At 40.0% G+C, this 27249-nt stretch overlaps 2 protein-coding genes across 2 annotated transcripts in view; one reads left to right on the forward strand and one right to left on the reverse strand.

Moving 5' to 3' along the window:
* FTO (FTO, alpha-ketoglutarate dependent dioxygenase) overlaps window positions 1-26880 on the reverse strand; it is a 343678-nt gene extending 316798 nt beyond the window's left edge. Inside the window, exons 1-2 of the mRNA XM_023530667.1 lie at window positions 26764-26880; window positions 17448-17601 (exon numbers count right to left, since the gene is read on the reverse strand). Coding sequence (XP_023386435.1) covers window positions 17448-17495 — 48 coding nt within the window. The 5' untranslated portion in view covers window positions 17496-17601; window positions 26764-26880. The remainder of the gene's footprint in view (window positions 1-17447; window positions 17602-26763) is intronic.
* A 239-nt stretch (window positions 26881-27119) lies between these two features.
* RPGRIP1L (RPGRIP1 like) overlaps window positions 27120-27249 on the forward strand; it is a 57417-nt gene continuing 57287 nt past the window's right edge. Inside the window, exon 1 of the mRNA XM_023530638.1 lies at window positions 27120-27169. The gene's annotated coding sequence lies outside the window, so the exon portion shown is untranslated. The remainder of the gene's footprint in view (window positions 27170-27249) is intronic.

A 27249-nucleotide genomic window follows, 5' to 3' on the forward strand; every position in this document is an offset into this window, starting at 1 on the left:
ATGCCTCTCAAATTTTTTACAGAGAATTCATAATATGCAGAACGGAATAGACAGTACTAGGAATACAAATTATATCCTTTAAAAAGTGAGAAATTGAATCTCTTTTTCATAATAAGCCTAAATAACAGACATTAATCCAGAATCTGAAGTTGGGGTACTAGCCAGCGTTTTTAACCACTTGCGAATTATGTTAACAAGTACAAAACATCATGTCTTAAGGACAGAGAAAAGGTCTGGCAGGGAACTTCGTTGTTAGATTTGACCCGGTAATACCACTAAACTAAGAAATGTTTTTTTAGTATATTTCCGCCCTGCACGCTTTTTAAAAATGGTTTGTCAGAAGTTGGTTCAAATGAGGGAGTTAAATTTCCAAAAATACCTTCAACGTGTCAAATCTCTGTAGTTATATTATGTGGCATAAGTCCTGTTTTTGTTGTTTTGTTGTTATTACTATTGCTGTGTGTTTTCTACCTTCTTTCCAATCAGTTTTCCATTAATATATCATTCCACTATTCTGGCTAAACTAAGTTACATTTTAAGAGTTAAAATTGTAGAGGAAAACCTTACATAATATTCTTTATAATAACTCAAGAGTTGCCATAGTAGACATGAGACAACCTCAAGCCTTTTTTTGAGACACCTAAAAGTGTCACATACAACTTTTTTTTTTTATGTTACTTCCATCTGATTCATATTTCAAGATGACAGGTGAAGACAAACGATTACTGTCTCAAAAAAGACAAATTACACCAAACATCTCAAAATAACTACAACTTTTTCCAAGAGTTCTCAGTCTCTGTCCTCTGTCCTCAAGTAAATAAGTACATTTAACTGAAGAAAAAAATCCTCCTTTGTGGGTAATTCTCTTATTTTCCACACTGGCATCTCCTCAGAGACCATGAACTCTACAGCGAGCCCTGTATTTAGTTCGCCTTTAGCGAGAAGTCAGCCAAGCCATGTTACAGATCTTGGCTTTAAATAAATGTAGGTTAAATAAAAAACAGACTGAAAGAGGAGCTCCCCCCCAGGGTTTGGGGGGTATAAGGACCCTGCCAACAGACTGTTCTGCGGGTCTGATTTAAGTCCCTTCGATGTCCTCAAATCTCTCTTGTGAAGCCAGACTTTTTTCCCGCTTTTCCTTTATTCATTCCTTCCACTATTACGATGCCCACTCTTCCCCACACCCAGCACATCTCAGCAGAGGCCAAAAATGTCAACCCTTTCCGTGGGTAAACAGAAATCTGCTGGCCTTTGGGGTTTTTTCTTTTAATGCCTGGTGCTATTATAAGAGGTGACAATGTAATCTGCCTCAGGCACCTCTCTCTCCATCCGGTTGCCAGGCAGGCCATTTTTCTTTTATCAGAAAGAAGAGTAGGTCCCCGCATTTTACTGCACGTTGACACCACTGCTAATAAAAGCAAGATAAGAAGTCTCTGCCCTTAAGGTGCCTTAACCTCCACCTGGCCTAAGACACACTTCAGAGTTCCAATACTGGGTTTGGAACCGGAAAATGATTTGACAGCACGCTGTCTCACCCACACAGATCCCAACCAGGTAACAGGATGCCTGTAAAAGCCGGTGGGGATGCCTCACTCAGGAGGGCACCCCTCTCTCATTTCGGCTAGCAAGATGGTTCCTTTAAGAAGGCGACAATGATCTAGGACACTGACCTCTCAAATACACGGCAGAACTATGCGCAAGATCCATATTGAATCGTATGTCTGAAAATAGGACTTAAGAAATAGGGAACTTAAGAATCTACTCATCGGCAGCTTTCGAACTTCTCAAGTTGTAAACCATTAATTTGAAAGAAATCGTACCCAAAGGGAAAAAAATAGGAACTACATCAAAAGAAGCCAAGCCGTTCTCAGGCCCCCACCTCAAGCAGCAGAGTCCCAGGAGTTCCCAGGGCAGTAGACAAATCAGGGCACCGGGACCTACGCACACCCTAAGATGAGCAACGCGTGAGGTTCTGTTGTTCCTTCTTTCATCCTATCTTCTTTCCTCTCTGAAGAGCCATTACTCTCCTCTAGGTCACCTCCTACATTTAAAATCCCCACGACTTGCGGGTAATCTAAGAAATACACTATAGGACGAGAAGCTTTTTACGACCTACCTTGACGAAGATTTATACACCTTCTTCAGAAGGTAATTTGGCAAGGTGCATCAAAGGGCCTTGAAAAGCAGCCCTCTATTTTGACCTAATTATTCTACTTCTAGGAATTTATTCGTAAATAAATAAAGAATACACATAAAGATGCCTGAACCAACTGGTTCAACGCAGCATTATTTAAGCTAATAAAAATGAAATAAGCTAAACAGTCAACAATAGGAAACGGTTTAAATAAATCATTATATCCCTATGATGGGTCTACTGTGCTTTGGCACTAAAATGCTTCAAATATAACAATAAAAATGCAAAAAATCATGACAACTCCAAGGAGTATCATCTGGAGAATGTAAAGATAAATAGATAGATAAATCACAAAATTTACTTACTAACTGAATTAGAATACTAACTTTAGTACCATCTTTTCTGGCAAAAGACACGTAACATATTGGATCATAAAACAGCAATGGCAAAGTTTATCTGGAGCTAACCTGTTCGCTGATACTATATGCTGGTAGTACTGTAATTATTGGGCAATTGATACACTATTTCTATTTTCTAAAGTGTTAACATTGTACCCCCTTCCCTTTCAATACGATGCAGGTTGTGTGAGGTAGAGGCCTAAGGCATCTCGCTAACAATAATGGAATATTGTCACTGCGACGCTCTTCAAAAGGCAGATATCCACTCTCGTTATACTTAAAATCCATGTTAAACCTGTCCCTAAATATGTCTGTAGATTATGCCACAACAGATGACAGTTTATTGAGTGTCTGTTTTGTTCCAGACACCGAGCCAGATACTGAAAACACAAGAGACAAATGAAAACACAGCACTTGACTTGAAGGAACTCACAAGACCAGTCGGGTAAACGGATTTACAGGTACAGGGAGGTAAAAGCTAAGGAAGGGAGCGCATGAAGCCCCGAGGATGGCGGAATCCGAGACGCCTCAGCAGAAGTGGCATTTGAGGAGGTTGTTGAAAAATATGTCATTTTCTCATTTTCTGGGTGCCAGTGAGATGGGAAGAGAACAGCCCAGGGAGAGGAGGCCTGTGTAAAAAGCGCAGAGGCCGCACTTCCTTACGGCAGGAGGGTCAGGTGTGAAGTTCTGGAAACGAGAGGGTGGGGGTAGGGGGCTGGCACAGATAATAAATGAGACTGACACTATGGGAAGCTCATAAGACAAGCCTGGGGGTCTGAATTTTACCATGCGGCCAGTGGCAAAACTCTGAGAAATTTTCAAGAGTGAAGTGACATGGCCACTTTGTTTTTTCAAACGGCAAGAAAGATGTGCTTCTGTGGTATGAGGGCTGTTTTGAACTAACAGCAATTTTAGCTTCTGGCTGAAGAGAAACTTCTGCCCTTCCTTTTTAACCACCCAAAAGACCTTGAATTGGGGGCTTTGCCCATAAGAGATTCTCAGAGATCACTCCCTTCGACCTATCTATAGGGCAGGACAACCTTCTGTTTACTAAACATTTGCTTTTCTTATCATCCTGCAATGACCCTTGAAAGCCCCTAAGGCACGTTACGTCATCCCTAGCTCAGGACGTCTTCTATAGCCATGTTCTCTGTCTATCTCCGAATCACTCCTGAGTGTGGGGTCTCTGACTCTCTCGAATTTGGTTATTTTCTCTTGCTAATATGCCTTGTGTCTATTGAATGACTAGACCAGCCGGAGGACCTTGGGGGTAAAGGAAAGTTTGTTCCTCCCCCACAAAGGCCACTCAGATTTGTGGTTTGAGTGCTTGACTAAAATATGATATTATTGACTAAAATCAGTCCTATGTGTGGGGGAAAGAGCTGAAACACAAAGATGGGCTGTTTTTGAGTTCTAGAGTATTTTATCTGCCCAAGCATTGCCTTCTGACTCTTTAATAACTCTCTCCTGGTAAGCAAAGGACAAGGAGGAGAACGGAAGTGGCTATGGAGGGCCTACAGTGCCGACGAAGGCAAGAACTTTACAGAAAGGAGCTCCTTCCACCCTCGCCACAAACAGCATCCCTGTGTCTGCGTTTGAAGAAACTCAGACTGAGGCATTGACTGACTTACCCGGGGTGACTGAGCTGGAAATGGCGGAAGGAAAACTAGAATCCGGGTCCTCCAGATTCCCGCCCCACCTACTCCACAATACTAGACGCAAACCAAGTTTCGTTACTAGAACTTTTCAAATACTTTAAAAATACTGTCAGGCTTTCCTTCATCCTCCTCCACTTCAAGACGCTTTTTCATGCAGAGTTTCATATGTATAAGAAAAGATGGCTTTCACGGTCATATGTTTCTGTATTTAAAAACATTTGCCTAAGACTGACCTCCGAAATCTCCAAGACTTGATCACAACCAATTAAAGTCCTCGTGTCTAAACTTCTTTACCATGAGAGGGGGGAAAAAAGCTTTAAATGAGATGATAATCATACTCCACTAATATCCCTCCTCCACTGTGTTAAATTTTAATCCCTGCTTCACAATTCACACACACTGACCTCTCCACCCCTCTGCAACATTAAAGACCAAAGCGAAAGTCTCACCCTGTCAGCTAAGTCCAGGGACCGCTGGGCTAGTCTCTAGTCCCTTAACCCAATGGCCGAAAGCTGATGGACTCGTACAAGGCAAGTCTTGCATGAGGTGAACTGGCAGAGCTGCTCAGATCTACACTTTGCTATTTGAAACTCAGACCACGGGAGACGACAGTTCGCTTTTCTCTCCGTGGCAAGAGATTCAACCTCTTGGCCCCGTGAAAGTCATCTGAATATACTTAACCAAAAGAAAAATGAAAAAAAGAGAGAAGGAAAGAAGAGGGAAAAACTTCCTCTCTTCTGATTGAAGATATGCTCAGGACTCTGATTTTTTATGCACATTTGATCACGCTGTTGACAGCCTTGGACTGCTGCACAGAGGTTTCAAACCTTGATCGAAACCAATGGCAGGCTCCTTTGACAGTCAAATCATGACAAGCACGTTGCAGGCCAGTGCCCGTCATTCACCAACACCTCCAGCCTGCTCCGACTGCTGTGCCTCGACTAAGCGGAGGGTCAGAGGTTAAGCTCCAAGAAGCCAGCAATGAAGGGCAACTGTCATGCACCACTGCCTACTGTGAGGCAGCAAGGAGTGGCTGTCTCCTCCAGAACATGCAAAACGTTCTCATTCTGTCCAGGCAGAGACACATCTGAAGGTCCTAAATGAGACCGTTGCCAATTCATGAAGCCCCAAACTGACAGCGTGCCATTCAAGCTGTCTCCGATTTGACTTTCTTTCCTATTTCAAATCACAAATGCATGCAAAGTACACAGCTAAGCATAACTCTTCAGCCATGGTTTTAAGCATGCTACTCTTTTAGACACATATGTAGCCTCAGACACCTACGTATTCTTAGATCCTAAAAAAAGGAAAGAAAATTCAAAATGAATTTATTCTTCTTCAAGGAGTTTCTAATAAAGTATACAATTAAAAATGCGCCCCCACCCCGCCACCGATGTCGATTTTCTAGGAAAGTTTATAAGTGTCTACAGTAGAAAATAATCTTAAAATAAAATCATTTCATCTTAATGTTATCATTTTGCTATGACAGTGCAAGAATATAATCGCATGTCTATATAGAATTTTATTTACTGAAAGCAGTATAATCTTAAGTATACAGTAATTCATCGATAAATTTATACTTTTTTTAGTTTTTTACAAAAATATAGTTCACAACAGGTTCAGAGTTTAGCGCGTGACACAAATATATACATCTACAATTCTAAGTTTGAGATCTTATTCCTTTTCTATGTAGTGAAATTACATGATCCCACTCAGATGTGTGTGTTAACATATATTAACAAAGAGATTTCTTCTTTATCTTGAGGAAAAAGAAATGCCTCCTCTTATTTAGTTAGAAGCCATGATTGTCACTAAAAGTAACTGCCTAGGATCAAGAATTAAGTTGGACAGATCCTCTTATACCCTGTTCACCAACAATAGGCTTTCTATCCACAAACAGAGCCGTAAGTGGCCCTCATCAGAGACAGCCTTTAGTGGTCTGAACTTGAAAATGAACCTTATATAAAGGTGTTGGTCTACATCAACTGCAGCACTAAAGTCACTCTTTAAGCCCTGATCGCTATCACCTGCCCTTCCTTAAGGAAGCCTGAGAGAGGAGATAAGCTATCAACTATAAGGAACGAAGCTAAGACACCCCATTATTAAAGCTTGTACAGACAGAGGTCAACTAATTGCCCTATGCTGTCTCAACAAGAACACGGCTAGTTTCTAATACAGAGCTGCAGATAACCAAACATAAGTTATTTTAAGTAATGTATGAGCATTTATCAAGCTTCCGCTATCAGGCAAAGCCAGAAATTATGGTGTATAAATCCAGATTACTATATGTAGTTCAGATCAAGAAAAAACTGTCACAAGTCCTATTCACAAAGTATTGGGACAGCCACTTAAATAATATTATGCTTCACAATTAAGTAACTAAGTGAGCATTCTGCAATACAAGACACTTGATAAGAACCTGAATATGAAAAGACATCTTTTGCCTGAGGGATGGATAATTTCAGGGAGAAAATTCCTTACTTCATGTTCAAGCATACACGGTACACAAAAATCACAGACAAAAGGACTTTTTCCCCAATACCCTTTTTTTAGACCTAGGTTGCAAACCTCAAAGTTTAATGTGACCTGATACACGACAAATAAAAAGAAGTACTCCTTTAGACACCACGGACTCAACTAATGGCACTCATACTTGTAAGGGACAATACGGAACAAAAATTTAAATGGCTTCTAAAACAGATCAGCTTATTAATCAATCACAGATTCATAATGAGTAACAAAAGTCAACCAAGAATTGAGGAGAGGCAGATCCCTGAGTGGATTTCCCCCCAAAAAAAAAACTTCCTGCGGATAAGTCCAATGCTCAAATTATTAAAACATCGGTACAGTCTATACTATAGGAAAAAGAGGAAGAGGGTGTGGTGCCTGAATCTGCTGTCACCCCCAGATTCAAAGGGCTAGGCCACAGTCCCTCCTCAGGCCTTCCTGCTGTGTGACTTTGCATGAAGGGGTCCCCCCTTCCTCCTTTCATGCAGGTGACATACGGGAAGAGAAGGTGGCCGGACATCAACCCGTGCTAATATAACCCATCCTTTATTCCCCCTCTTCAAATATCTGAAAGGGGTGATTCGGCAGGAATAAGTCAAGTAGACACATTTCAGGTTGGTGAAAGCGGAAAATGACGGTTTTTCCATGAACATTCAAGAAGGGACGCTAGCCCTCACAGCCCCTCTCTCTCACTGAGGACATACTGCATTCTCAATAAAAGTCTGAGGAATGAACCAATCAATGAATTCCTCCGCACTCCTTGTCAAACTCTGAACTGCGTTGATGGACAAAGGAATACACCAAACCGGCATTTTCGTAGAGAGCAATCCATGGGATTCAAACCCTCGCAAGATCAGGATAACGGCTGTGCTCTGCTCTCCCCGCTCACCCACTGTCACCTCCTCCCACCTCTGCACGTGTCCCAAATTTCAATATCTAAAAGGTCCTTTCACATACAGATATATAGATATATAGATATATAAAAGATTCTGCAAGATTATAAAAATAAAATTTGTTGCTGGATTCAGCAACATCCACGAGCAGTCAAACTGGTGACCTTCCAGTTCAATGTTCCACAGATCAGCCCAGGGGAGCAGAACTCCCACGAGTGGGAGGAGGGCTGGGGCACATGGTCTCAACACCCCGACATTCACTCCAGCTGCTGACAGTAGCCAAGGATCCCATTAGACCTAGACGAAGGTACTTCCTCCTCCTCTTACTATGTGCCTTTTGGTTAGGTCCTCAGTGATATAATGACGCAGCATCTAATTTTGTTTATCTTTCTTTTGCAAATGAGCGCAGAAGCCTAGATGCTTATAGCTGAAATAATCTTAGAAACGTCGCTACCTGCTCATGGTGGTGGGAGCGGGGCATAAAGCTAAACGGAAGGATTGCTCTTCTCTCCGTTTGAGTCTGCAAAGGGAGATGTCTCACTGAAGCGCTTTGAGATCGTTGGTCTGGAGGTCTGAGCTGACCCGAGAAGGTGCCCTGTTCCCCTCTCGGCCGAACAAAAGCCCGACACTCTCATTTTACTCATATTCATTGTACACTGACCTGTTCAGTGCCAGAAGTACCAGTTGCCTCCAGGTCATGAAATAATACTAAAAACTTTATAATCATTCATTGATTTAGTTTTCAGCATACTATATCATTTGAATCCAATGGGAGCATAAAGAGCTATTTGTGAGGTCAACCACGGTACAGACAGATGCTGACATACTATTGATGGCAAGGTGGAAAGAAATTGCTAAATACAGCAGATCAATACCTCGTTTCACTGTTACAGCCTTCTGCAGACATAAAATATATATCTTTACAGCTACAAAAATAATAATAATGAAAGTGGGAGATAAATGCTTCCCTCAAGGTAAACTATTTGATTAGCTAAGGGCAAAGGTGACAGCAGCAGTTACACTAAAGTAACTTTATAGTCTTAAATAAAAACAGGAGGAAGAGCAGTAGATGAACTGGCAAAATGAATCGGGACACACAGATGGTGTAGATATGACTCTTTTAAAATACACAGTGATCAGTAAAGGGCCACCAAAACCTGAGCTATTCCTATGGTCCACAAACAGAGTTTCCTGAGACCTATTCAACCATATGGTTTTACACAAGACATTGCTAAACAAAATATATTCTGATGTTGATGAAAAACGAATTGAGAGTTGAGGATAATAAATGCTCTGTATAGTAAAAAAAAAAGAACAAAACACTCAACATTCCGTCTACGTAAGCTTCCACCTCACAAGACATGTTAAGAGTCAACGATGTCGTTAGCACCTTATTAGATATAGAAAATAAATTTATATTATGATTCTTAGCCAGAGAGAGCACACATCCACCTAGGGAAAAGAGAATTACATAAAAGAAGTATAAGCAATAATAAAACGCCAAATTTGATATGTACCACAGACCGAGAAGTGTACCATGTGCACATTTACTGCTGTTTCCATACATTTCGACGTAAGAAATAAGTTCAGTAAGGAAAGAGATGAAAGGAATAATCCTCAAAAGCTTCATGAAAGAGAAGAAACTCGAGACAACTCCTCAGGGATTGGTGAATCTGATACAACATCATCAAATTAGTTTTTATTTCTGAGATGAAACTTGTTTTGTAAATCCCCATAGTCTGAGCAAAAACAACCAAACAGAATTTACCATCAATTATCTGAGATATAAAGTTCCATCGGAATTTTTAAAAGAAGCCTAAAAGGGGTATCTTTGTTTTCAAAAAGTTATGCCTACTTTTTCCAGCTGCAATGAACTGTTAAAAAAAAAAAAAAAGGGTGGGAGGTACGAGAGGCTGACTGAACCCTCACACGCTCTGCTAGAGCCACAATACTGAAACGTCTGTGGTTCTGTGAAGTCCTTCGGTGAATGCTGTTCTAGGAGAGAATATTTAATAATTACATGGAAAAATACTATCACTCTGCATTTAGACGGGGTCTAGCAATTTACGAACAACTTGTGGATCTAAGGTTGACTCATCAGATGGTATTCACGTCCCCAAGGAACATGGGGAATCTTAGGTAGAAGAGCCAGCGATACAATGTCACCCCTCCATAGCAATAAACACAGTAAGTTAAAAATAAAAATAAATCTCAGTGCAAAGGGAACAATGAAATTGTGATGTAAGTATAACTGAAAGGGGAGAAATAATCATGGATTTATTTTTCCTCCAAACAAGATTTAAAAAAAAAAAACAAAAAACTGCTGAGACTTATGAAAATGGAAAAGAATTGTTATCGATTTTATAATTTGTTATCAATTTATGTAAATTACATTAGCTCTCTAGTCTGTGTTTTGGGCAGAGGGTAGTATGTCCGCAGCTTTCCTACGCGGAGAAAATGGGATTGAACCCAAAGGTTTACGTCCTCAAGCAACGCATGTCCATTTCAGTAACTGGGCGATGAGCCGCTGTCTAGGTCACCCCAACAAACTAGAAGCTTTTTTTTTTCCATGGTCAACTAGAAATTCCACTGCTGGATGAAGGGCTCCGTGGTCTTAGCGCACTTACAGATCGACCCCTAACAAGTGCTAAAAAGTGAGTCTCAGAAAACATTCAACCGACAAATATATACTGTGCATCTGTCAACAAAGCCCTGTGCTAAATGGTTCAGAGGACAGACGTCTACAGTACATACGGCATGTATTTCCAGTCTCTGCTCCAAGGAACTTGATCGTTTGTACACTGGGGAGTGGGGCTGGTGGGTGGCACATAAGACAATACTAAACTATTTCAAATCATAAGTGTATCTACACAACGCGTTTAGTGTTCAAAGTTCTTTTACGTTCTCTTTTGACGACATCTCTGATGAAGCAGAGAGGAGAGGTGAGGATTGTCCCCATTTTACTGATAAAGCAACAAGACCAGCAAAAGCCTAAAAGTGACAGATATACTCGAAGTTTAGCCCCCTCACTACCAGGGAAGTGCTCCTCCCACTCACTGCAGCAGCTACTATCACTAGTGAAGACCCAGTAGAAACAAACAGACAAAACAACACAATACAGACTCAGAAACAAAGAATAAACCGATGGCTGCCAAAGGAGAGGAACGGGTGAAAAGTGGAAGGAGAATATAGTCAAAAACAGTGTGAAAACTTTGCACAGTGACAGATGGTCACTAGGTTTGCTGTGCTGATCACGTGGTAAGACATATACATGTCGAATCACTCTTTTGTGCACTGAAACTAATAAAATATTGTATGCCAACTATACTTCGATCATGATCATAAAAAAGAAAGCGTAGAAGTCTACACAACGCAGTGAAAAGTTCTGGACGTGGTTAGTTCCTATGTGGAACTAGGTGGGTACGAATGTGATGGGAGGAAATGATAGTAATTCAAGAATGAATTAATTGTTTAGTGCCTACTGTGTTCAAGACTTGGAATGCACTGGAGTAAAAAAGATAAATAGTCTATAACTAAGGCGATGAGAAAGACATTAAAAAAAAAAAATCATCACACTACCGAGTGACAAGACCTACAAACACTTGCACAAATTGCTACGGGAACACATAAGAAAAAATTGTTTTTAAGATTTTGAAATGCTTTCCATATTAAAAAAGAATGAAAATAAATGAACTAAGTATTCATCGCAAGAATTTAGTAAAATAAAAACAAAAAAAGTGTAAGCAAAGCAGAAGGAAAGAAACAATAAGAATGGGTAGAAATTAATTAATTAGCATAAACAGACTGAAGAGCTAGTTTTCAAAAAAATAGACGACATAGGCAAATATAATCAATTTTTGAATAGAACACGTGAATACACAAAGTTATTATTAAAAAGGAAATATAAAAAGTGAATATGGAATTTTTTCATTATAAAACTATGAACAACTCTTAGTAAACCGGAGAATGTTATGCTCAATGCCGTATCAATAAATCTGAAACCTCGATATCTGAGAAAACATAATGAGCAAAATTTACTCAAGAAGAAGAAAATTAAATAAACAATAACTAGAAAACATATTGGAAAATTTATCCAAAATTTGTCTTCCCCAACATCGCATGAAGAGTTTTGCAAGGAATTTGGCTCAGGCTTCCAAGAGACAAGTAATTCTGATGCTTTATAAATGGCTCTGGAGTACAGGAGGAGGAAAAAGATGGGATTCGTATTTATGACACGGGCTCAACTACAGTATCAAAACGTGAGAAAAGAGCACAAAAAGGAATGTTTTTCAATATCTTTCCCCATTTACCTCCATCTACTGTTAGTTTATCCTCATCAGCCGAAAGAGCTTTATGAAGTTTTACTAACTGTAGCTCGAATTAGACTATGATACGTATATTAAATATATTATATTTATATCACTGAAGATTCCGAAATACCCTCCAGCTTCGCTGGTAATCACCGCTACAGATCCATCTTACTTTCCTAATTGAAATACCAAAAGGTTGAATTCAGCACTATGTTAAAAGGCACTGTAATGTGACCAACTAGGATTTATCCCAAAGAATATTAGAAACTATATTAACAGATTATATTCTGTCGGGAGACTTAGACATAACCATCTAAACACATGTCGAAGAAATATTCAATAAAAATTGAACTTCAGTCTCTAGGGCGAAAAAAGTGAACAAAGACGCAAAGATGAATACCAGCAACTACCATTATATTTTATTCTAGAACCCCAAAGCATAACTATTAAAGGCATAACTACCTGCTACCGCCACTATTTAGAGGTTCTAGAGAATGTAATAACACAGGTGGGAAAAATGGAGAGGACAGTGTAATTACCAAAAGCGAGAAATTCTTATTATACCCAGTATACACTTAGAAAACCCAAGAAAATCAACCAAAAAGTGTTAGAATGATAAGGATGCATTCTGTATTGTGGCCAATTACAAAAATAACACACACAAAAAAAGTTTTCTCATGTAACACCTAAAAATGCAATATAAAAATATCCCATTTGCAATAGTAACCAAAAATAGTGATCGAATATGTATAATACTCAGGAATAAACTCAAAAGGTAAGAAATAGTACCTAAATGTGGTGATAATATTGTTGAATGAGAAAAAGTATTTACCATAAATACTTCAGTTCTTTCCAAATTAAGTTATCGATTTAATATAACAACAATTAAAATACCAAAGGATTAGTGGGATACACAAGAGACCTTGAAAAAGTGGCTTTTAAGTTTATCTGGAAAAAATTTTGTCTCCTCAGCAAGACCCAAGGAACTTCTGAAAAAAAAAACATGATGGGGCCTTGTACTGCCACATACTGAAAGGTTTCATAAAACTCTGATAATTAAAATGTTATGTCAAGAATAACAGACAAAAGAAAAAGAATAGAAAAGCAGATCTGAGTACTTCAGCATTCATATTAGTCGATAAATGCAGTGGGGATAACTTATTAACCATTTGGGAAGAAAAAGTAAGACAATTACTCCATATGATACACCAACTAAATTCTAGATGCATTATGAGAATTATATGAAAAAAAATTAAAACATAAAATAACTAGAAGGACATATCATTGACCATTAATCTCATAGGTAGGAGGGAAAAATTTCCCTGTACATAAAGAAAAACTTTTGAATAACAAAAATATAAAAGCAAAAGATAGGCAATAAATAAACTAGGAAAAATATTTCCATCACTGATCCACGATTAAAAAATAATAATGTCCCTAATCTATGAAATGTTCTTACAAATCAATAAGAAATGATAAACATTATCAGCAAAATGAAGGAAGGCTATATGAATAAATCAATCACAAAAGAACTATATATGGCCAATAAACATGGTAGAAAGGAATTCAACCATCTACTTAGTAATTAAGGAAATACAAATCTGTTCTCCAATGAGCTCCAACTTCAGCTCTTCTACATAGGCAAATATTTATATTTCATGGCAATTCTCAGAGTTGAAGAGGATGTACCAAATATGCATTCTCGTGCACTACTTTTCAGAGTGGCAACTTGGTGTCACTACTCTGGGTGGTACTGGATAATGTAAACCACAAATCTTTACAAATCTTTACAATTCGCCTTTTTTTAATTTATCCTATGGAAAATATCAGAGATTTGCACAGAGATTTATGCACAATAATGGTCACCGAAGGAGAATTTATAATAGCAGGAAAAAATCCATATGATGAAATACTGTATAATTGTAATGACATGGAAAACATAGTCACAATAAAGAGCAAAGTACAAAAGATGCACATTATTATTCCAAGTTTTGTTTAAAATATTTCTTACATAAATGTGTCAAATATATTTTAGATAAAATCGGGATCATACTGGATATATTGTACATATAATAGGCATAATAATAATATTCTACGAAATATACCAATATGTATATAAGTAACACAGCAATTATCGCACATAATTTCAATACCTACAGCCATGGTAACAGTTATAGAGCACATAGCTATGCACATCACTATTCTCAACACTTCACGTATGTCAAATCATTTAATCCTCACAACTATTATTATCCCCATTTTACAGATGAAGATTGAGACTCAAGGAGATCAGGTGACTTGCCCAAGATCACACAGTAAGCACATAGGAGAGCTCGGGGGTGGGGAAACAAGGCAGCCTGACTCCAAAATCCATCTCTTAACCACGTACAGGCCACTGTCTCTCTAGATAAATGGTACTCTAAAGCAACGAGACTGATTTACAGGATAAATGCTAGAACATAAACAATCAAATAGGCGCTATCCCCTTTAAAGCAGTCTCGGTGGGAAACTCCATACGTACCCAAAGACATGGTCACTGATCAAAACATTTTTAGAAACCCTTCCTTTGACTGTCTCCAGGGGGCAGTAAACAAGCCTGCCGTGAGGGAAAAATGAGATTTCTGTCAAACAGCTAGGAATCATTCGGATGTGAGTCTGGAGGTGTGATTAAACTGCACATGTCTGCTTTTGATAACCGGGCAAGAAAACGTGATGATGCTGATTTTACCACTGTGATCAGAACAGGTATCTGCTCCCAGGAACTACATTCACAAGTGGATTTTAACATTTCCTACACTCCATTAGTATAATCGCTTGTTCCCATGCCTATCTTCCTACTGGGCTGAGGTCTTCAATGGCAAAGATCGTATGTGATCCATCCGTGAGTCTGCAGCCCCTACCACGATGCCTGGCACACAAAGAGGACTAATTATTTCTGAATGAACTCGACAGAAGATGCCACACAAACGCTTTAAGTGATGACGATCTATTAGAACGAAGAAAATATCACCAAGAGGATATCTGAGTGTGTGTCCAAATAAACATGTAATGTATATGGAGACTACAATGAAGGAAAATGGAAAATCTAAGGAATAATTCGTAAAATCCTAAATATTAAGGAAGAAAGAACTCAGTTTTTAACAGGTCTTCTTATAATAATATCTAGCTGTAGTCATTACTCATAAGACACAAGGGGAGAGCGGATATGCCTCATTGTCTAAAAAGCAATCTACTGAACCAAGGATGCAGAAATAACCATAAACTTTCTCAGACAACGATGCAAAAACCCATCTGCTACACAGAAGACACCGGGATGCGTCCTGCCTATGGGTTCAATCGACAAAGCACAACCTGGTGCCTGAAATATAAATCAAAGAACCTTACATCCCTGGTACTTATTGACGTTTGCTACCTGCAAATTTCTAATATGTGCAAGACGGGCCTATTTTTATTTACAGCACAAACCACAGGCTGAATGTAAAACAAGATGCTTAATAAATCTAGACGGCCATAAAACACCAGCATAACTCAGACAGCAAGACAGACACTCGCTCCTTAATTAAGTGGGTGATGTTCTGTTTAAAACAAAAAGACAACCCTGGGCTATAGCTAAGATTAAGCACTCAGTGTTGCAAGGGAAACGCCACCCATTTTCAGGGCAAAGGCTTTAAATCATGAAAAATAAACCATCTAATAGTCTGTCCTCAATAGTAAGTAGACAGTCAGGACACAGACTGATTTGGATTAACACATTTTCAGTTATAACAAGTAATTTTACAGAGGATTAGTATCTTGATGGTCTGATCAATATGAGGCACGGCTGCTATTACAGATGAAGAGAAAATTGCCCCTCTGGTAATAAAGAGTGCGTGTCTCCGTTCTCCTTCATTTGCTGAGTCCATTACTGTAATGGCTCCAGCATTAACAGCTGGGGCAATTTAAGCAGCAGGGGACTGATGAATTTAAAAGCCGGGCACCCCGGCCACTCATCCTTTTCTGCCTCTCAGTCTGCATATGCAACTCCTCTGCCCGACGGGTTCCAATACCAAGATCGTGTTTTATGAGAACAATGACTGTGACTGCCCAATTATTGTCTCATTAATAGTGTTACCAGCCAATACTGTGACTAAAACAAAAATCGCTCGCAGCATATTGGCTGCTGATTCGGCGAAAAGTTGCACACTATTTACCTAAATAACAAGATTGACTTGACAACAGGCTAGAGTCCACATAAGCGGCAATGTTTGCATTCGTTTGCCCGGTGCTGTTCTCAAGCAAAAAAAAAAAAAAAAAAAAAAAAAGCAGAATGTTCATGCTGACAGGGGGGGAAAAAAATTCATCAGCAAAATTTTCCATCTCTGTTTTCGAAATATGGCAAAGTGGAAAACAGTGAGATAATGGATGCTGTGCATAGAAATAGAAAATCCATATATAGGATTCAAGCCTTGAGACTTGAATCATGCCCGATTCAGCGGAGTGAGTTAAGGCTGCCACATCAGCCCACTTTATGTCATTATTGGAGAAATGCGGGCCCTTGAGGCTCAGCCTTGAATGATCCAGTCACTAAATGAAGATGCCAAAGGGCAGACTTAGGGCTAATGCAGAAATCAGAGTCCTGAATTTTCTGATCACAAACAGTTAGGAAAACAGTCATGCGCTGGCAGCAAATCTCGTCCTCAGACCAGAGGCAACATAATTGGGTCCTTCAAACTGCTTTCTTGGTTTTTACCAGCTGTAAAGGTCCCAGCTTCCGCTTATCCATATGGCAGTTCTTTTACATAAAGGAAGGCATGGTCTCTTTGCGAGCCGGTCATTTCAAGAACTACAGAGCAAAATAAATGATTAGCATGGCAACAGGGCAGATGCTTGTAGCATAAACAAAAACGCAAGCCTAGAGCAGGCATGCAAAGATCAGCTTTCAAACATGCCCCGGCCAGTGAGACAATTTTGTGAAATGAGACAAAATCATTTCATATAACAGAAGGTTGAAAGTGAATGATGTTAGCAGAACTCTAATTCACCTTCTCCAAACTGTGCCTTTGTAAGGTTCCAAGGTATCATCTCAACTCCAAAGTCCTGTTCTTCTAGAAGTTACAAAGTCACACTTTAAGAATCTACCATAATTAACAATCACAAAAATCTAAAAACATGGAGGGTAAACTAGCATTTTATTTTAAATTTGGAAGAGAACACCAGAAAACAATCGTTGGTAGTTGCAAAAGTATGCGCTGAAGTGTCTTGTTTCTCGAAATTAATACCCATTCCTATGGTACACTAAACAATTTATAATCCATAAAGCATTTAACCATTTTCCTTTATTCTCTTCAGGTTCCAGTTCCATCTCTCACTAACGGAAAACCTAACGACCAATAACAGGTGATGCTCTTGGAAATTCATTCATTTATTTGATAACTATTTGTGGAATATTCACTATGGACTTGGCATAATGGTAAGTGCCAGGGACAGAATGGTGAAGTAACAGAACAAAACAGACATGGTCTCTACTTTCTTGAAGCACACAGTCTGCCCAAACCTGCACTGCTAACCTCAGCCATGATAAGTCCAATCAGCAGCCAGGGAGCCTGTGCGAACATTGTCAAGCGTAACGTGTATCAGAGGCTGGAGGCTTGCTACCACTCAATCGTTCTTCAACAGAGACTTATAAATGTCGCTTGCTTGCAAGACCCTCGGCTAGGCACACTGGAGAGATGAAAGGATGAATTAGACGCCAATGCTGTCTTCAAAGAAGCCAATGGTTGTTCAAGTGTCTGAGTGTTAAATGTGTTTTAAAAGGTGTCTCAAGACTTTTTTCAAATGGCAAATTCCGTTTTCAAAACCAACACTTAACATGGTTAAGAAACAGACCCGGAAATAACAGAAAGTGACAAGAACTCACTGTTATTCACTGGGTTAGCTAATGACTTAAACTAAACTAACCCTTCTATCCAGAGAAGGCAATCAAAATATCCCTCAAACATTGCTGGTGGGAATTTAAAAACGGTACCTTCATACCAGAAAACAATGTCTTAGTCCCGTCGAGCCGATAAAACAAGACACCACAGATTGGGTGTCTTATAAATGGCACAAATGTGTTGCTTACAGTTCTGGAGGCTGGAGTTCAAGAGCCCCACACGGTCCTGTTCCGGGGAGGGCCCTCTCTCTCCCTGGTTGCAGACTCCCAAATTTTGTTCTATCTCACATGGCAGAAAGGGCGAGGGAGCTCTCTCTGGTCACTTTTATAAGGGCACTAATCCCTAATCACCGAATCACCTCCCAAAGGCCCCACCCCTAATGCCGACACCTTGGGGGTTAGGATTTCAACATTAAAATCCGGTGGGGGCAAAAACATTCAGCCCGTAAAAAACAGTATAGCGGCTTCTTAAAATGTTAAGCATAGATTTACCACGTGACCCAGCAATTACATTCCTAGGTATCTACCCTAAAGAAATGAAAACATCTGTCCATATAAAAACAGAATGCGAATATTCGCAGCAGCATTTTTCATAATAGCCACAAAGTGGAAACAACCCAAATATCCATCAACTGTTGAATGGATTAAACAAAATGTGGTGTATTCAGACATTAGAATACTATATTATTCAGTAGTAAAAAGGAACGAAGTATTGATATATGCTACGACGGGGATGAAAATCAAAAACATGACGCTGGGTGAAGGAAGCCAAGCACCAGAGCCCACCGCACTGTGATTCATTCACATGAAATCTCCAGAAAAGGCAAATCTTGAGAACAAAGAATAGATCAGTGGTTGCCTAGGGCTGGGAGGGCGGGAATGGAGCATGAACACAAGGTTTCTTTTGGAGATGATGGATATATTCCAAAATAAAATTGTGGTGATTGCTGCCGAACTCCGTAAATACACTACAAATCATTGCACTGTCTGCTTAAAACAGGTGAGTTTCATAGCATTTACCTCAAAATTATACCTCAAAAAAGCTTTTAAAAAGAGATACTCGACCTCAGGAGTCATCAATGAAATGCAAATTAAAACCACAATGAGATACCACTACACACCCACTAGAATGGCTGAAATTTAAAACACTGACAATACCAAGTACTGGTTAAGGATTTGGAGCAACTGGAACTTTCATACACGGCTGATGGAAATGCAATAATGTAGTGGGTTTGAATAGCATCCCCCAAAATATGACCAAGTCTCAATCCCTGGTGCCTGTAAATGTGATCTTATTTGGGAAAAGGGCCTTTGCAGATCTAATTAAATGAAGGACCTTGGGAATCTTGAGATTAAGATCATCCTGGATTTTAGGTAGGCCGTAACTGCAAAGATTGGTGTCCTTATAACAGAAAGGCAAGAGAGATCTGAGACACAGAAACGCCGAGAAGGTGGCAGAAGCAGAGACCGCAGTTCTGCTGCCCAAACCAAGGAATGCCAGGAGTCACCAGAAGCTGGAGGAGGCAGGAAGGATTCTCAGCTAGAGCCTTCGGAGAGAGTGTGACCCCATCAAAACCTTGCTTTCCGGCTCCAGAACTGTGGGAGAATCAATTTCGGTTGTTTGAAGACACCAAGTTTCCAGCAGCCCTGGAAACCAACACAAATGGTAGAATCACTTTGGAAAATTGTTTAGCAGTTTCTTATGAGACCAAACAAAGAAGCACCATGGGACTCAGCAACTGGACCCCAACAGAAATGAAAACAAAAACCTATACAGGAACGGTCGTAGCAGCTTTTTTATAATAGCCCTAAACCAGAAACAAAGCCCAATGTCCAAAAACAACTGAATAAACAAACAATATGTGGTAGATTCACACAACAGACGATAAAAAGGAACAAACTATTAATACACACGACAACATGAATAAATCTCAGAAACTATTACGCTAAGTGAAAGCAGATAAATCCAAGAACACATGGAGTATGCTTCCCTTTAAACGAACTTCTAGAAAATACAGACTCATCTACAGCGACAGGAAACATATCAGGGGTTGCTCAGGAGCCAAGGTGGGGGAAGAGGTTGACTGCAAATCAGCAAGAAAAAATTTCCAGACGGGACTGAAATGTTCTCTGTCAAGTCTGGTGGTGGTTTCTTACGTGTACACATCTGTCAAAACTCATCAGATTATACACTATAAACGGGGGCAAATTATTATATGGAAATTATACCTTGATGAAGTTGATGAGAAAATGAGCTGTTTCATGAGTCATTGAACATTTTCCATTTAAGATTTAAAACTTAATTGCTTATACTTTGTTCTAACCAACAATATCTTATAAACAAACTCTTTTTTAAAAAAATCAAAGAAAAATTTTAAGTAAATGGGAAAACAACTCGCTCTAGCAATTCGACATGTTTCACAAGCAGGAAATGGAAAAAAGCTTTGGAGTCAAAAGACTTGACTCTGATCCCTACTTCCACACAGCAACCACGTGGCCTTGGGCAAGTCCTGTCTTTGACAAGCCTGAGTTTCCACATCCGTAAAATGTGGGTGCCATTAAAAACTACCTCGCAGGCAATGGTTATGGTTTCAATAGAGGAAAAGCTCTCTTGTGCAGGGATTCTATCTAAACTAAAATTATAATCCCAATGTCCGGCAGATAACAGGTGCTAAAAAAAAAATCTTCGCAGAATGAATAACTTCAAATGTAAACCCAAAAGGTAAGACATCATACACAGTGCCATTGGGTGACATTTATTTGTTTCTTTGTGCACTGATGCAGATGAATGCAAGACCTTCCCACTGAACCCGTCTGTAGTATACTGTTCATATCACATGCAGATTCAAGCCTGGAGACTTCAGGTCCCTGGTGAAACCCTGCTATAAATAAGGTCATTATAAGGCAGATTTTATATTTTAAATCCACAGAAGTATTTTCCTAAGACAAACTCACTTGACTCTAAATTCTGACAGCAAGAACTGTGTGTTTTATTTACCATTGATCCTCACTTCCAATATTTTCCTAATACAGAGTAGGCAACAAAGTCTATGTAAAGGCCATGGGACCAGATAAAGCACAGGAAATGTGAGTAGGGCAAGGCTCTCAAGGGCTGGGCAGTTCTTATTAAATGCCATCCTTGCTAAATGTTAAAAACTAGCACAGTAGTTTGCAGATGCAGCTGCATGAGCTTGACCAGGAACCCAACTTGACGCGAAGAAATCAACATGTTAACTAACCAAGTAAGCTTGACCCTGAACCCGACCTGATGCAAAGAGGAAATCTACATGCAACTAACCAGTGTATGTAAGCAATGGCTAAGCCTCTCTTCGGGGAGATGGAGCTTTGGATGTGAACCCTTTCTCCTTTACTTGCTGCAAGTAAATAAAACCACCTAATGACAACCACATCTATTCCTTAAATAAAACACCCCAAGCAGCCACTCCCGAGTTTGCTAACAAATCTGGCGACTCAGGTGGGACTCTCCTAAAGGGATACCCTCTCGGCCTGGTGTGAACGCTGGGTGAAGCTGTCGGCAGTGGCTCATCGGAGCTCACTCGCCTGTGTCTCCACTGGTTGGGGGAGACGCCAGCTTGGTATGAGCACTGGAACGGCTGCCTGTCCCACGTCCGCAGCAAAGCAGGGCGACCACCTGAACCCGTTTCGTTCAGCACTTCGGATGGGAGGCAGGTAGGTCAGCCCTGTGGTCACTTTAGTGTTCCACTTCCGTTTTGGGGTACAAGGTTGTCGGAGGATAGTTTCATTTCTGGTGTGCACAGGTTGGTCTGGCAGGAACTGTCTCCGGGACCTGGGATTCAGGGCCTGACCTAGGTCTGAAGCGTTGGAAACGTCTGTGGAGCAATCCAAGACATCCTCCGCCGATGACCTCTGGTCTGGCTGTCTGGTTGCCAGGGAACCGTGGACCACCGACAGTGTCTTTGGTGGGCTGGAGGTTATGGGATCAGTGTCTACCACCCTTTGGTTTCTGCCCTGCAGAAGCTGGATTTTGTTCTTCGTGTGTACGTTTGCATTTGCCTTGTCTTACATGTAAATGTGCCAGCTATGGGAAACTCAAATTCAATCACCGAATGCAGCCCCTTGGGGTACATTCTCCAGATTTGGACCATGGACCCCAAAGAACTTTCCCAGTATGAGTGTAAGGTTCATTTGGTTGGGGGATTTCTCCTTTTGGCTGTCTTAGGCTTTGAGGTCTCTTGGTTACACCTGAAGCTTGCTTTGCCTTGATTTAGAGCCGGCCACTAGATCTGATTAATGACTAGAAATTAACGTTTTTTTCTCATACCTGTCTCGTGGTTAAAGAAATTTTAATATGAAATGTCAGGTCTCTGCTTTTGTCTCTCTATATGTGTGTATGTTTGTCTACCTTCAGAGAAAATAATTGTTTTTTTATATAAAAAAAGAGCTCTGACTTAAAGAAATTAAGCCCTTATATAAATTAAGAAATATAACATGCTTTTTAGGATCACATGGTATAGGACATTATTTAATATGAAAACTGACTTAAGTTTTTTGGGTTTTATCTGGGTTCACAGAAATAAGTTCATGACTTATACCTGCTTTTGGATTTTTAATAGAGAAACTAAAGACATGTGGGTTTGTTAATAAAAATGTCTTATGCTATATTAAGGAAATACATATTTCTAAAAATTATAAAATATACTTGCCAAAGAGCCTATAATTTCTAGAGGTTATAAAATGGTTCACAAATTTTACTTTTGGTTGTCACTAAAATTAAGGTTTATAAGGGTTAAAATTCAGAATAAAAAATAGGAAAAAGAATAATTTTGCCTCTTATGTATGAAGCAGGCCGAAATTAAATTATTATAAAGGTTCTTTTAAGAAATTAAGCTTTAGTATCAATGGATTACTTACAGTCAAACTTAATGTTATGTCTCCTGTATTATTGGTATGCTTTTAATAACAGATTATAGAGAAAGCAAAGGTATACTCTTTATCATCAGGTGTTTATCAATTATCAATCTTCTTAATATTGGAAAAGCTAAAATTGTAACAACTACTTGACGTTCTGTATTTGCCTGAAAAATCTGTCACTTTGGTTGAATGAATAACTTTTAAGTATTGTTACCTATGATTTTATAAAGACGAATGTTTCAAAACTTTTGATATGCTTGGCAAACTTTCCAAGATTCAAAATTTAAGGAGTCATTTTCTCAACCTTTGAGATTTTTAAGATCTTTGGGAGTTTTTCAGATGGATCCCTGAAACACCTCTTTAAAAAAAGGAGGAAATTAAAATAATTAGGCCGATTTTGTATGTTAAATCACACGGGAAACACTGTCAAATAAATGATGCTAAACCTTTAATTATATTTAGAATAGGTTGTATATTTTGTGGTGGAAAAAGATATGGGAAACAGAGATACACTTTTGTTGAAAAAATGGAGAATAAATGATAAGGACATAAAAGACATGGGTTTTATTGGTAGAGAAAAAGAAAGAAAAATGATTTTATCCCAGAATAAAATGATTGTTTCAAAATAAGGAGAGAAAAGATAGGACAAAATCGGAAACGTATGTAAGTTACAGAAAGTCTCTGCATACCGCAGGTTCATAGAAGAGGGATCTTAAGATGTATGTGTACGGACTCCAAACATGGCCATTTTTAAGTCTTTTGTCCTTTACAGACAATTACTGTTCTACTCTGATGCTTTTACAAAAAATGTTTCTACAAAGATGTTTCATCTTCAGAGAAATTCACGGAGAAGACTCTGACACTCTAAAACACAAAAGTTCGGGTACTCTTAACTAATCCATGTGTGACTAAATTTAAAGGTATTAACTCTTGGATATTTAACGCCTGGTGATGTCAGCCCCAATAAAGGTACCAAATTTAGCAGAAGCCAAACGATTAAACACAGTGCCCACTAACACCTCATGGTTATTTATTATCTTCGGTAAACTGTCCACAGGTATTGCCTGTTGGTTCAGATCTGTTCTTTAAACTGAACTTAACATTTTGTTTGTTATTATAAAAATTTTTGCTATGATAAATCTTTGTTTTGCATAGCTTGATGTTATAAAGACATCATTGATAATGGTTGCTCAATGTTTTGAAATGCTTACATTTTTCACATAAGAAACCCCAAGAAACTACAGATGCTTAAGCACGCTTTCCCTTGGACAGGGATCAGGATGCCCACCACAGCATTACTGGACAAGAGATGCTCTTGAAAACATTCTAGCTAAGCAAGGTGGGGTTTGCTCTGTTGTTACTACCTCTTGTTGTACTTGGATAAAACACCTCTAATAAAATGAAGTTAGAATTATATATAACCAAGGCCCTGCTCTTAAAGAAACATGACAATAAAGCCTTCCTGTGTTCTGCTTCTCCTTGCCTAAGGATCCTAGGGAAAGAACTTATTTTCTCTTCTCTGTGGGACATGATATATTGGGAATGAGCCTTCCTGGTGACGAGGGACTGACCATGGCATGGCACACTCAAAATGAGCACCTGACAACAGAGGACCAACGATGCTTTCAATAACTGATCAGTGCTGCTTTCTGATAACAGGAATGCTTTCAAGGAAAGACATTGACCAAAAAAGGGAAAATATAAACAATAATATAAATGGAGCTTCTTTAAAATAGAAAAGCTGCCATACCAGAGGAACTGCCTTACACAAAATGTTAAAAGAGGAAAAGGATTTATAACTGCTGGAGTGGTTTCAATCATGGGGATGATTTAGGGGTTGGCAGGAAGCATCGGTCCTCCCCAACGTAACTTGGTTTGTCCCATTCCTGGGACCCTCACTGCTATAATCTTACTTCTAATTGTTGGTATCCACCTAGGAAAGGTAACTGAAAACCTAAATAAACATGCTAATCTGATTTTACCCACACCGACAAATACTAAACTACACCCATATAACCTAGGGAACTGGGTATATTTAAAAACCTGGAAATCAGGATCCCCGCAAGATCAGCAGAACCCTATATGGATAGCTCTTCATGTGGTGTTATTAACAACTCATTCTTTTCTTAAACTACAAGATATAGCTTCCTGAATACATCTTTCTCAAGTGAAGCCAGCTATACTGCTCAGTGAGAAAAAGGAACAGGACCCAGAGTACTCCCGAGAACCCATCTGACTTCAAGCTGCTACAAGATTAAGCGATGTCCAATATGTCTGCTCTTACTCCTAATGGTTTTCTATATTTTGTCTCTTTATGCACTCCTGTTCTGAGGAATCCCAGAACCTAGGGGACGCCAAGATTTCCATAAGTCAGGCAGCCAGAGAATTTCACTCCTCTAACTCAAAGATGTACTCCATCCACATTCAGGAGGAAGCCGTTACAGAAGTGTGACCCTTCGCTCCATTCCCTCAAGAATGAGGAATGAAAGATCTCCAGAAGGAATTGTTAGATAGGACAAGGGTCTCGGGTTTGGGCTGTTCTTTAGGGCAGTTCTGAGTAAATGTTATTCTTGCTAAACATTAACATGTAGCACAGTATCTTACAGATGCAGCTATAACTGGATGAGCTTGATCAGGAACTCAACATTATGCAAAGAGGAAATCAACAGGTAATTAACCAAATCCAAGTAAGTTTAGCCATCTGCAAAGAAGAAATCAACATGTAATTAACCTAATAGTGTATAGGAGCAATGGCTAAACCTCCCTCCAGAGCGAGCGAGCTTTGGATGTGAATCCCATCTACTTAACTTGCTGCAAGTAAATAAAGATATCTAAGGATGACCACCTCTTGTTCTTGAACAGAACACCCCAAGCAGGGAACCCCTTGAATTCATTAACAGAAAGAAGGACTCTAAAGAAGGCCAAAGTGGCTGATGGGCAGAGCAAAATGTCATGTCCAATGAGACCGTAGAAGCAAGCAAAGTCCACACCATGCAGGACATTGTAGGCCACGCGAAGTTTTGTCTTTATCCTAAGAGCAACAGAAAGTCATGGAAGATTTTTAAACAGGTGATTGGCAGAGGAGGAAGGAAGGAAATGGACATGATTAGATTTGCATTTGGAAAAGATCACAATCCACAGTGTGAAGAAGAGACTGTTTAGGTGGGAGGAGGGAAAGAGGACAAAGTATTAGGGTGTAGAGTGAGTGTAAATCAATAAGGAGAGTATTGTAATAATCCATCAAAGATGATGGTAGCTTGGTCCAAGGGGGTGGAGTTGGGGAAAAAATGGACAGATTACCAATATATTTAGACAAATAAATAGGACTTGATTTGGGGAATGACAGAAAGGAAAACACTCAATTCTTCCGAGCCTCAAGTCTTCATCTGTAAAACAGGACTGTTGATACTCCATCTGTATAATATCTATCTTGCAATCTGCTGTGGTAAGAATATGAGATAATATAAATATCATGAACTTAATGCAGAGCCTGACATGTAATAAATGATATATTCTTAAAAATCGCTATTGCTATTATTATTTTCATCCCATGGAATGGCAACTACCAGAGGCTGAACCCCGAAAGGAGATAGTAGAATCGTAGTCAAATTTTCATATCCGCTGTGCTGAAGACGTAGAGCCCATCAGCCGGCCACAGAGCCAACTGTTCCAAATAAACACACCTGAGCGCACAGGTACTTCACCTAAACTTGATCTCAGTCCTCAGAGAGAAAGCACAGCTGGTATAATCACAGTTATCTGAGAGTCCGGTAAACTGAGGCACGAGGGTAGCTACAAATTTACCCAAGGAATTAGGTGCAGAAGCAGAACTAGTAAATGAGTGTCTTCTCATTTGTGAGTTGATCCAAAGGGACTAGGCCTGCATCCGGAGCAGCACGAATGTATAACCCCAGTGTTTCTGGCTCCCTTGCTGACAAGGCCCTTTCGTCCCTTGGCTTAAGCCCGTGCGGCCGCTCGCATCCAGCCAAACCCTCCTGGTTCCCTGCCCCGAGTTCCCAGTGCACGAAAGATCCCCGACTCCGGAGAGCCCCACATACCTTAGCTTCGCGTTCTCGTTCCTCGGCGGTCGGGGTCCGCTTCATGCTGCCGCTACAGCCTCCTTCGCCACGGCTACCCTTGTAGATCCCTCGCTCTGGACCCCGCCCCCTGCGTGTAGTTCTCTCGGCATCCTGCTTCCGTCCAATGCCATTCTCCCCCAGAGCCGCGAGAACTACCACTCCCAGGATGCACGGCGGCGACGTGGCGCGCTAGACTTTCCCAGGTCCGACAACTGGCCGAGCGTAGCCTGCTACGCAGCGAGCAGGCGGGCTGGGCCCCGAAGAAAACTACATTTCCCAGGAGACCACGGGGCCTGCCATGTTTTTCCCGTGCTTCCCTCGGCCAGCCGCGGATACGCCGTCGGCGCTATAGCAACGGTTAACTAGCGGCAGGGAGAGAGTGGCGGTGAGTACTCTGGGGGGAGCCGAGGGGGATGGAGGTGGCCCACTCCCTACCTGCAGCACCGGCCGGGGTCCTGGGGACTG

This window comes from Pteropus vampyrus, unplaced genomic scaffold (assembly GCF_000151845.1).
Source record: "Pteropus vampyrus isolate Shadow unplaced genomic scaffold, Pvam_2.0 Scaffold51, whole genome shotgun sequence".
In the NCBI taxonomy this organism is placed as follows: domain Eukaryota; kingdom Metazoa; phylum Chordata; class Mammalia; order Chiroptera; family Pteropodidae; genus Pteropus; species Pteropus vampyrus.